We start from the raw sequence: 11148 nt of genomic DNA, 5'->3' as shown, positions 1-11148 counted from the left end.
GAACCCCAGGAGGTATTCATCTAGACCTTCCTAACTCTGCAACTCTTTAATACAGTTCCTTGTGTTGAGGCCCCAACCATCACATTTTTTTCCTTGCTACTTCATAACTAATTTTGCTAATGTTATCCATCATAAGGTAAATATCTGTGTTTTCTGATGATCTCATGCCACCTTTGTAAAAGGGTTGTGGGACTCCATGAAGGGGTCTCGACCCACTGGTTGAGAATTGTTCATCTACACAGACTCAGCCGATGTCTTTCCTCCGGGATGTCTCTAAATGGCCAGCTTCTCCACAGTATCAGCCCCTGGCCACAGTTCTGCTTCTGCCACAGAGGAAAGAGTAGGGAGCATTCAGCTCCCAAGTCAGCTGGTGTATTGTTAGTATTTTTATTTTTTGGAAGAATTAAGACAGGGTTTGTCATAGACCCAGGATAGCCTTAAACTTGTTTTATAGCCAAGAATGACCATGAACTCCAGATCTCTCTTCCTCTACCTCCCATGTGCTGGAATTACAGGTGTGAGCCATGCAGAGTGTATGCACAGCTGGGAACTAAACACAGGGCTCCGTGTGTGCTCAGTGAACACCTTTATTTTGAGACAGTGTCTCATATGGTCCGGGCTGTCCTCAAACTCAACTGTAGAGTTGAGGATGAACTTGAACTGATCCTTCTGGCTCCATTCCCCAAGGCGTTGGCATTACAGGCTCAACCAAACGGCCACACCTGAATTCAAATGGTACGCTCAAACCACATTCAGGCTGGCGGTGCAGTTCAGTGGTAGGGCAACTGCCTGGCATATGTAAGTTTCTGGGTTCCATCCGCAGTTCATCCAACACAAACACACACTCAGAGGCCGGGCACGATGACGCAGACCTATATTCCCAGCATTCGGAAAGTTGAGGTAGGAGGGTTTCAAGTTTGAGGTTATTATGGACTATGTAGTGAGACCCTGTTTCAGTAAAAACAAAACAAAAAATAAAACAATAATTAAAAAAAAAACAAAAAGAAAAAGAAAACCAGCCCATAAGGTGAGTATCTCCTATGCATGAGGACCTGGGTGCCTGGGTGTTGTATAAATTGGGCAGGAGGGTGCTCTGCATGAGCTACCACCCCAGTTCCTTAGTGGGAACTGAGCCACGCCCCCAGCCCCTCCCTGGGGGATTCTAGGCAGGGGCTCTACCACTGCCAGCCCCCTCCCCCCACCCCCCAGACAGGGTTTCTCTGTGTAGCCCTGGCTGTCCTGGAATTCACACTGTAGACCACGCTGGCCTGGAATTCAGAAATCTGCCTGCCTCTGCCTCCCAAGTGCTGTGATTAAAGGCATGCGCCACCACAGCCTGGCTGACTGCCAGTCCCTTCCGGAGGGATTCTAGGCAGGTTGTAACACTGAGTTAGATCCAACGGGTTGTTTGGAAATAAAGAATACATTTCTGGTTTGGAGGGGGCTGTACTCAACAAACACAGAAGACAAGGAAGTTGTTATCCTAACTGCCATTCCTCACCCTACTGAGGTCTTAGCCTCTTGACCTGACTGACCTCCCTCAAAGTGACATTTTCTCATCCTATAGCTCAAGTGGGACACAGTGGTGGTGGCCAAACTCCAGGCGGAACCTTAATACGAAACTAGGGTCTGAGAAGTACTAATCTATCCCACCGAGGAATTATCTATGGGCTCTCAGAACTTTAGTACAAAAGTCCTGACCTGAGAGCCGTGCAGATAGGCCAGGCTCCCCGGCCCTGCGCTGCCAGTCATGATGAGAGCTGGGGAAGGTAGAGAGGATGTTTGTTCAGTGTGGTGAGGGGAGAAGGGACAGATAGAGGGGTCCGGTGACTTCCGAAGCAGCCACCACCATCATCAGTTGTGCCTGCCTAGAAGAGTCCCCTTGCATCTTGGTGACTGTGGGTCTTCCCTCATAGGACAGATAAAGGTCATTTGTATACAATTCTTCTCTAACTGCACTTGCCCTTTGGGGGTCTCAGGGAGGTGACTGAGTATAAAGGATGTGGAAGGCTAACAGTTGGGGCCCTATCTCTGTGGCTATAGGGAAGCCATCACCCATGCTAGACTCCCTTGGGGGTCCTCCATACTTCTGTCCATAATCCCTCCCTGTAAGAATGGGAACCTCACTGACTCTCCACGGAGAGCTTTGGTGGAATTGTTCTTTGGTTTATCACTGGGACCTGAGGAGAGGGGGTAGATGTGAAGCCCTCTCGGGAGGAATTCTGGCAACGCTCCCAAGTCTATATTGTGGGCGCTGGGTCCGCTTTCGGTTGAGGTGAGGGAAGCACTGGGAGGGACTAAGGGTATCATAATTACGTGGTGCTGGTCTGCCTTCTCCTTGTCTCAGCTTTGGTTTGCAGGGTAGCCCGGAGAAATCCTACTGCTTGAAGAGTTAAGCTTGGGCCTGTGCGCTAACTAGGACTCCTGATGACCTCATGGGGTGATCTGCCCTCAAGGATCTGCTGTTGCTAGATTAAGTAGCTGCAAGCTTTGGACTGTGACTGGGGAACCTTGGGCTGTGGCGACGGTGGCTTCTGCCTCCTCCTCCTCCTCCCCCTTCTCTTCTTCCTCCTCCCCCTTCTCCTCCTCCTCCTCCCCCTTCTCCTCCTCCTCCCAGTTGGAGACATCAGAGCTGAGCAAGGTGCCTGCATTATCTTTGTACCTTCGGCCTTGAAGGTGGATGAGCTGGCGTAGGTATCACTAGTTCTACACTTCAGGAGTAATATGCCCATATCCAGAGGCAAAGGGGAGTGTGACCCAGCCTGCGAAGGGCCCCAGAGCCTTCTGGGACCTGACATCATCGGATTCCCTGGATTCCTGCGACACTTCCATCACCCGGGCTACACAGCGATGCTTCAGCATTCAGATAGATGCTAATGGCTAGGGTGGTTCATGCCCATGGCTCCAATGCTTGGGAGGCTGAGTCTGTATTAGTTACTGTTCTTGTGGTCATGTCTAAAAACTGGACAGAAGTCCTGGTGCTGGCAGCGCACGCCTTTAATGCCAGCACTCTTGGAGACAGAAGCAAGCAGTTTTCTGAGTTCGAGGCCAGCCTGGTCTACAGAGCAAGTTTCAGGACAGCCAGGGTTGCACAGAGAAACATTCGTCTCGAAAAACAAACAAAACCAAGACAACGACAGCAAAAACAGAAGCATCTTAAGGGTACAGTTCATCACAATGCAGATGTCTTGGCAACAGGATTCCCAGGCAGCTGCGGTGTGGCATCTGCAGTCAGGAAGCTGGAGTCTGACTCCTCAGCCTCTAGGATGATGCCACACACATCTGTCTTCCTCAGTCAAACCTAACTTCCACCATGTGGGTTCTGGGGACTGAATTTAGGTCATCAGGTTTGGTCACACTCCCCCTTGCCCACTGGGCTGTCTTGCTGGCCCCTCCTAGAGGTTTGTTTCTACGATGATTGATTCTAAACTTCATCCGAATGACAAGATGAGTCAACAGGGAGGCTGGAGAAATGGCTCGGCAGGTAAGAACCTTACTGCTCCTGCAGGGGACTGGAGTTCAGTTCCCAGCACCCACTTGGGTGGGGGGCTCACAATCACCTATTACTCCACCTCCAGGGTACCCAACCCTCTTCTGGACTTCAAAGGCACCTACATATATGTGCCTATACATACACGCACATAAAAATCTTTAAAAATAGGAAAAATAAAACGTTGCTACAGAGACCGCTGAAAAGTGGCGAGGTGCAAAGCTTTCATCGTGTTTTTAGTTACCTGTGTGCTCAAGAGAGGATGCACTGGCACCCCAAGCTCCTCTCCAACCTTTACACACCTTCCTGCTCCCCTGGTCCTCATCTACAAGGCAAAACACTCAACATTGAAGCCACAGACAAGGAGACAGGGTTTCTCTGTCCTGGAACTCACTCTGTACACCAGGCTGGCCTCGAACTCAGAAATCCGCCTGCTTCTGCCTCCCAAATGCTGGGATTAAAGGTGTGCACAACCACTGCCCCCCCACTCAGACAAGGTTTCTAAACTGACGCATGCGCACAGCTCGCGGTCGCCCTCGGCCTTGCTGCGCCTGCGTAAGGTCATCACAGGGGGCGGGGATGGAGGCCAGATGCTTACTCTGATTGGCTGCGGCTGAGTAACCCGGAAGTGGTCGCGTTTCGGGGCTCTGTGGGCGGAAGGTGGCTGCGGCTTGGTGCCTGAGAGCGAGAGCGCGGCGCTAGGATGAACGCCCCTCCGGCCTTCGAGTCGTTCTTGCTCTTCGAGGGCGAGAAGAAGTAAGTGGAGGCCGGCTGCGGCGGGGACGGTTGTATAGGAGCCTGCCGGCCGTCAGCTCCGGTGGAGCGCAGCGCTGCTCCTGCCTGGGGAAACTGAGGCGGGCTTTGCTTTCAGCATTCTGTTCTGCTCAGTGCGTGTCTGCCCAACTTCAGGCAGTGGTGCAAAGCATTGGCGAGTGCGTGCATTTTGCAGTGGGAAGACGGAGGCTCTGGATCATTGAGTGACTGGGTCCAGACTCTTGGCTCATGATGACAGCTGGGAAGGGACAGAGACACAGCTCCTTCCACTCCTCAGCAGCCTGAGGATTTCCCCAAGATTTTCAGGGATCCCGACTTAGGCCAACCCCGGGTACGTGACTCCACGCTAAAGAGAATTTCAGGACTCTTCGGTTTATTGAGACAGCATTGGCGGTTTTTAATTAAAGATATTTTGCAGACCAGACTGGCCTCAAACTCAGAGATCAAGCTGCCTCTACCTGGGATTAAGGCCTGAGCCACCGGCTTGGTCTTCATGTAACTGTCTTAATAGTAGCTGGATACACTCTTTTGTTGACTCAAAGTTTGCTAAGAACCCCTCTCTCTTGTGTGTGCTCCTTCTTGGAAGTCAACTTCGTCTCTATCTCAGGGGGAAAAAGGTATGGAGGTGTTGTGCCAGGAAGCGTCCGTGAACCCCAAAACACCACCCAGGAGCCGTTTCCGATGTAATAGCATTAGGGTCTCTTTATCACAAGTTTGGGCTTGGGCGCTCCTCCCACCCAACCCTGACACAGCAGCACAGGAAGGCAGAGCAGCCTTGAACCCAGGGCGAGGTTTTCTAGGGAATGGGAGCGAGAGGGTATCGAGCCTGCAAGTATCTAACTGAATGTCTGTTATAAGCTGACAGGTGGGTGCTTTGAAGGAAGACCATGAACAATCACAAAACAGTCTAAAAGTACATCTAAAACAATCTAACTTTTTTTTTTTAAGATGGAGGCAGGTCCCAAGATGGAGTAGGTTTGGCCTCTCAGAGGTATACCCCAGTGGTAGATTGCTTACCTAGCATGCACGGGGTTCATTTCATCCCTGTATCAATCAGCCAGTCAATAAACAATGAAGTTCTTCAAGGAGATTCTCTGAGTTTGTTTGTACAGTGTATACTGCAGACCTGTGGCTGATACTTCTCATTCCTAAGAGAGACGTCTATGCAGGGTTTTGTGCCTGACATTTGATAGCGACTTCAGCCTTCCTTGGGGGGCATATTCTCAGCTGAGAGCCCGGTTGTTGTCTCATGGGAAAGAGCATTTGGGGGTCTGGAAATGGTTCTGGTTGTCCCAAGTGGGTTGCTGTTAGCAGCCCTTGGTGTAGTAGACAGCCACCCAGGAAAGGATGATTGGGTCTGAAGTGCCATGTTCCAGGCTGGCCACATGGCTCCGGTCCAGGCACCCACAGGCGAGCCTGATGACTTGAGTTCAATCCCCAGGATCACTATGGTACAAGGAGGACTGACAATTACAGGCTGTCCTCTTACCTCATACAGGCATGGGCAAAGTAAAGATGTGTGTACGAAGTTTGGAAAGTTCTGCTTTAGAAAAGAAGGAGCAATCCTTAGCTCGGTGGTGGATTGTAATTCACCTTTAGAAACTTTAGTCCCAGCACTTGGGAGGTAGAGGCAGGGGGATCAAGGCCAGCCTGATCTACAGATCAAGTACCAGGACACCCAGAGCTACACAGAGAAATGCTGTCTCAAAAAAAGAAACAAAACCCAACATAAACAAAGCCTGCTAAGTGCATGCTTGATGGGATATAAATTGAAGGCCACCACAGAGGGGAGGTGGTTCCTTGCTTGCTTTTATTTTTTGGTCATGCTGAGGACTTGTGTGTAGATCCCCAGAAGTCGTATAAGAACTGTGCCAAGTTCTAATTCCAGTGTTCCTCCAGGGACACGGGAAGTGGAGACAGGAGGTCAGCCAGCATTGTATGTCCAGTGGCCAATGAGACCCTACCTTAAGCAAAGAGAAAGGCCAGGATGACGGCTGAGGGTTTTCTCCATCCTCCTGCCTCAGTTTCCCAAGTTGCTGGGATAACTGGTCTGAACTACCAGGCAGGCCTACCTTGTTTATTGTTTCAACGGTGGGAGTGGTGGTGATGAGACCCAGAGACTTATACATGGGAGGTAAATGGTCAGCCATTGAAGCATACTGGCGCCCTCCCAAGGTCCTTTACGGGTGAGCAGACTGAAACAGGCCTCCAAAGGCTAGACCTGTAGCTCAGTGGTCCAGGGCTTGGCTTAGCACGCTTGAAAGAAACCCAAGGCGCAATTCCCAGTAGCACTGGGGATAGCGGGGCTTGCAGAAAGACAGACCTAGGCCTGCCTTGATTGTTAGAGGGCTTAGGGGGTTAAGTGTCTTCTCGTCCCTCCTCCCTCTCCCCCTCCCCCTCCAAGTCAAGGTTTTTCTGTGTAGCCCAGGCTGGCCTCAAACCTGCCTCTGCCTTGGTTCTTGTCTTTTAAGTAAGACTTTAGTCAAGAGCTAGTTAAAGGGAACTGTTCATCAGTGGGAAAGGGCCAGGAACCTTAGTGTCTGAGGTGGTAGAACAGCCCAACTGCAGTTTCAAGAACATTTGACCACAAATGGGGGCATTGTGACCCTCAGGGCACATGGCTGGCTCAGGGCCAGTATCACAAGGCTGGGTGTGGGCTTGAGCTATTGCCGCTGTCTCTTTCTAGAATCACCATCAACAAGGACACCAAGGTTCCCAACGCCTGCTTGTTCACCATCAACAAGGAAGACCACACTCTGGGGAACATCATTAAATCGTAAGTCTGCCCCAGGCCGGGGTGCTCTGTCAGTGTCAGCAGGGCCAAGCACGGTCCTGTGATGGTGTGTTCCGTTCTCCCCTCTGCGACAGGAAATCAGCTCACATGCTTTTCCCAGCCTGGTCTCACAGGTCTGTTCACAGGAGGCTGTTTCTGTGGCTTTCTGACACAGGGTCTCGTGTAGCGGAGGCTGGCCTCAGACTCACTGTATCACCGAGGATGACCTGATGATGGACTTGATCCTCCTCGCCGCTGCCTTCCAAGTGCTAGGATCCCAGCTGCGTGTTGGCTGGCCTATTTATGTAATGTCAGACTGTGCAGGGAGCCCCGGCAGTTGCCTCTTGGTCTTTTGGTTCAGATTAAATCAGGGAGCTCTAGCAAGGCAGGATTTCATTTTAATGGGCATTAAGAGACAGCATTAAGAGTTCGAGGCCAGCCTGGTCTACAGAGTGAGTTCCAGGACAGCCAGGGCTATACAGAGAAACTCTGTCTCTAAAGGCCAAAAAACAAAACAAAAACAAAACAAAGAGGCAACATTAATACCCGTAGGTGCTGGTACTGTGGCACACACCTTAATACCAGCACTCGGGGCAGAGGCCGAGGCAGCAGATCTCTGACTTTGAGTCCAGCCTCATCTACTTAATAAGCTCCAACACAGCCAAGACCCTAGCTCAAAAAACAAAACAAACAAACAAAAAGGCCAGAAGAGGCATGTGCATTTGATGGTAACTTGTGATGCCTGCAACTCTTCCTTAGCCTCCAACTTTTCTCTGAGATAGGATCTCTCTCTCTCTCTCTCTCTCTCTCTCTCTCTCTCTGTGTAGCCCTGGCTGTCCTTGAACTCATTGTGTAGATCAGGCTAGACTCAAAAGTCTGCCCTGAGTGCTGGGATTAAAGGCGTGCACCACCACAGCCTGACTAGCCTCCACATTTTTAAAACTTTTTTTCTTTGAGTGATTGCTCTCTATGGCATTGAATTCCCTGGAACAGGAATCACACGTGGCTCCCATGGGCCATGGGTGCGGAGATTGAACTTGGGTCAAAATTACTGCAAGAGCAGTAAATATTTTTGGGGGGGAGGGTAGTTTTTGAGACAGGGTTTCTCTGTATAGCCCTGGCTGTCCTGGAACTTGCTCTGTTGGCCAGGCTGGCCTTGAACTCTGCCTGCGTCTGCCTCCTAAGTGCTGGGATTAAAGGTGTGCGCCACCACTGCCCCAAGAGCAGTCAATTTAAAAAAAGGAAAAAAATCTTAATGGTTTGCCTCTGTATGTCCTACTGTTGTAATTCAGGAGACCCTCCAGGGTCTCAGCTCAGGTGTGTAACCCCACAGACCATAGTTTGACCAAAAATCGCTGTGAAAGCATGAGGTTTATTAATTGATTGAAGATTGATCTATGCATGTGGGCTGCTCCTCACAGGGAAGGCAACCCCGATAAAGTACACGCTTTTTATACTTTACAGAGGGTAGTCCAGCCACAGGCTGGGCAGTTGGGACTCTGATTGGTGGGGTACAAGACAAAGGATCTCTTTAGGCATTGGTCAGTTTAAGGGGGCGTTTTTTGGCCAAGTCAGTTAACTTCTTTTGTCTCACTCTGTACCTGGCCATGGAAAGTCCTTGAAAGAGAGCTAGGTTGGTAAGTTCCTTAAGGGGGGAAGAACTGGGTGGTCCGGGAAAGTGTGTGTGTGTGTATGGAACTTATTAAGAGGAGGGGTAGGGATATTTTTTTAAGAAGTTAATGTTTTGGCTAGTCCCACCTAAACCTGTTTACTCTGACCACCCAGCCTCATGTCTATTTCCCCAAACCCTTGTTTTATAGCTATGTATAAAACTTACTCTATTTCCTTCACTACTACATGTGCCTGTTACCCATGAAGGTCAGAAGGCACTAGACCCTCCAGAGCTGGAGGGTCAGATGTTGTTGGCTGCCATGTGAGTGCTAGGAACCTTTTTTTTTGTTTTTTTGTTTTGGTTTTTTGGAGTTTGGTTTTTTTCGAGACAGGGTTTCTCTGTGTAGCCCTGGCTGTCCTAGAACTCACTCTGTAGACCAGGCTGGCCTCGAACTCAGAAATCCACCTGCCTTTGCCTCCTAGAGTGCTGGGATTACAGGTGTGCACCACCACTGCTGGCTACACTAGGAACTTTTTAACCAAGCCATCTCTCTAGCTCAGTCCACAGCTCAAGTCTTTATTATATGTCTGACCAGCCAAAAGAGGGTGTCGAGCCCTGCAGCCGCAGTCACAGGCAGTACTGCCTAGGAGAGTAATCAGCGCTCCATGACTGTGCCTTCTCCAGCCCAGGCTGCAACTCGTGTGTGGATGGCTTTTCTGCACATACGGCTAAGCACCATATGGTGTCCTAAGATGCCTTAAGGGGGTGTCGGATCCCCTGGGACTGGGGTTAGATGTGAGCCACCCACTATGTGGGTCCTAACTGCTGAGCTGAGCCATCTCCAGCCCCTAATTCTACAACTCTTCAGATATGTTTGGCAGTTGTACCTGCTTACTGTACCTATGGATGGGGCCTTACACGGTTTAGCTTAGGAGCGGCCTGCAGCCACTGTCATGGGTTCTCAATTGCTGTGGTGAAAGACACCATCACAAACTGGTTCCCAGTCAGGGTTTTTCACCCTTATAGGCATAAGGCTCCCACATGGTCTCGGGTCCTTTAACTTGTTTTTTCCCACTCTGGTGCTGGGAGGGCACCTCAGGCCTCATGAACGGCAGGCAAGCTCTCTCCACTGAGCCCCAGCCCCAGCTGTGGTTTTTCTTTCTTTAAAAATTTATTTTTATTCATGAGCACACTGTAGCTGTCTTCAGACACACCAGAAGAGGGCATTGGATACTATCGTAGATGGCTGTGAGCCACCATGTGGTTGCTGGGAATTGAACTCAGGACCTTTGGAAGAATGATCAGTGCTCTTAACCACTGAGCCATCTCCCCACATCCCCCCCTCTGCCCCCCAAGCTGTGTTTTAAAAGCCAGGCTCATTTAGCTGCCTAGGCTGACCTTGAATTTACAGTCCTGAGGAGCCAGGAGAAGGCCTGCACCACACTCACCTATTCACAGTGCGGGTGGGGCTGTTCTGGTTAGCAAGCCAGCCAGGTTTGACCGCCCTCACTGTGAACTCTGCCTTTCTCAGCCAGCTGCTGAAGGACCCGCAGGTGCTGTTCGCTGGCTACAAAGTCCCGCATCCCCTGGAGCACAAGATCATCATCCGTGTGCAGACCACCCCAGACTACAGTCCCCAGGAGGCTTTCACCAACGCCATCACAGACCTCATCAGCGAGCTCTCCCTCCTGGAGGAGCGCTTCCGGGTGAGGAGCGTGGGGGTCGGGAGGCTCAGCTGCTGCCGTGGCTGTGAGTTGTGTTGTGTGATTTAGTGGTAGAGCTGCCCCAGCACACTTAGAATCCCTGATGAGGGCTGGGGTGTAGCTTAGTGGTCCAAAGTTTACCAAGCACAGCCAAGGCCTTGGACAATCCCTAGCACTGAAACCAGAAAAGAAAAGGCCAACCCTCCCTCTGCCCAGGCTCCTATCCAGCAGCCTAGCTGTTCTTCCCAGGGTAGGTCTAGGGCCTCCGCTGCGCATGTCCCTGTTGCCTCCATTTCGCCCCCAGCTGTCAGCAGGCAGAGGGCAGGGTGGGTGCAGGGAACCTTTGGAGCCTGGGCTGCCCCTTGCTGTGTTCTCTCAGTGCTGCATTTGCAAGGACTGTGACACCACGGCCTTGGTGCCGCACCATCTGGGTAGACTGGGGTCTTTGCAGCGTAGTCACTGCCTTTGTCGTCCTCAGGTGGCCATCAAGGACAAGCAAGAAGGAATTGAGTAGCAGCTGAAAGAAGCGTTGCTTAGTGGCTGTAAGGCTGACGTGTACACCCTCAGGGCCCTTCCAGTCCACCGCGATGGCGACAGCCACTTTGAGCTCTCTAGCTGCGCATGGGACACTGCCCCATTCTGTACATAGACTGTTATTTTCCTAATAAAGCAGATCAGAAGAGGGGGTGTGCAGTGTGTGACTGGCAGACTGGATGGCTGTCACTCAGACCCACACAGGATGGGCAGAACCTGGGGCTGCTGGGCCTGCCCGAGTTAACTGAGGTAGGAGCTCCGG

General features: G+C 51.1%; 1 protein-coding gene across 1 annotated transcript; it reads left to right on the top strand.

Annotated features, from left to right (window-relative positions):
- The first annotated feature begins 4115 nt into the window (after window positions 1-4115).
- Window positions 4116-11034, top strand: Polr2j (RNA polymerase II subunit J). Its single transcript, XM_052167572.1, has 4 exons — window positions 4116-4246; window positions 6951-7040; window positions 10181-10355; window positions 10831-11034. The coding sequence occupies exons 1-4, from the start codon at window positions 4194-4196 to the stop codon at window positions 10864-10866; spliced, it is 354 nt and encodes a 117-aa protein (XP_052023532.1). The 5' UTR covers window positions 4116-4193; the 3' UTR covers window positions 10867-11034.
- Window positions 11035-11148: the final 114 nt, after the last annotated feature.

Source organism: Apodemus sylvaticus, chromosome 22, assembly GCF_947179515.1.
Source record: "Apodemus sylvaticus chromosome 22, mApoSyl1.1, whole genome shotgun sequence".
Taxonomy (NCBI): Eukaryota; Metazoa; Chordata; class Mammalia; order Rodentia; family Muridae; genus Apodemus; species Apodemus sylvaticus.
Note: the sequence above shows the minus strand (reverse complement) of the source record. Positions and strands in the feature narration are given on the sequence as shown.

Coding starts and splice junctions, on each gene's coding strand:
- Polr2j (XM_052167572.1), top strand. CDS start 4,194: ATGAACGCCCCTCCGGCCTTCGAGTCGTTCTTGCTCTTCGAGGGCGAG. Junction 7,041..10,180: donor CTGGGGAACATCATTAAATC/GTAAGTCTGCCC, acceptor TGCCTTTCTCAG/CCAGCTGCTGAAGGACCCGC. Junction 10,356..10,830: donor TCCTGGAGGAGCGCTTCCGG/GTGAGGAGCGTG, acceptor TGTCGTCCTCAG/GTGGCCATCAAGGACAAGCA.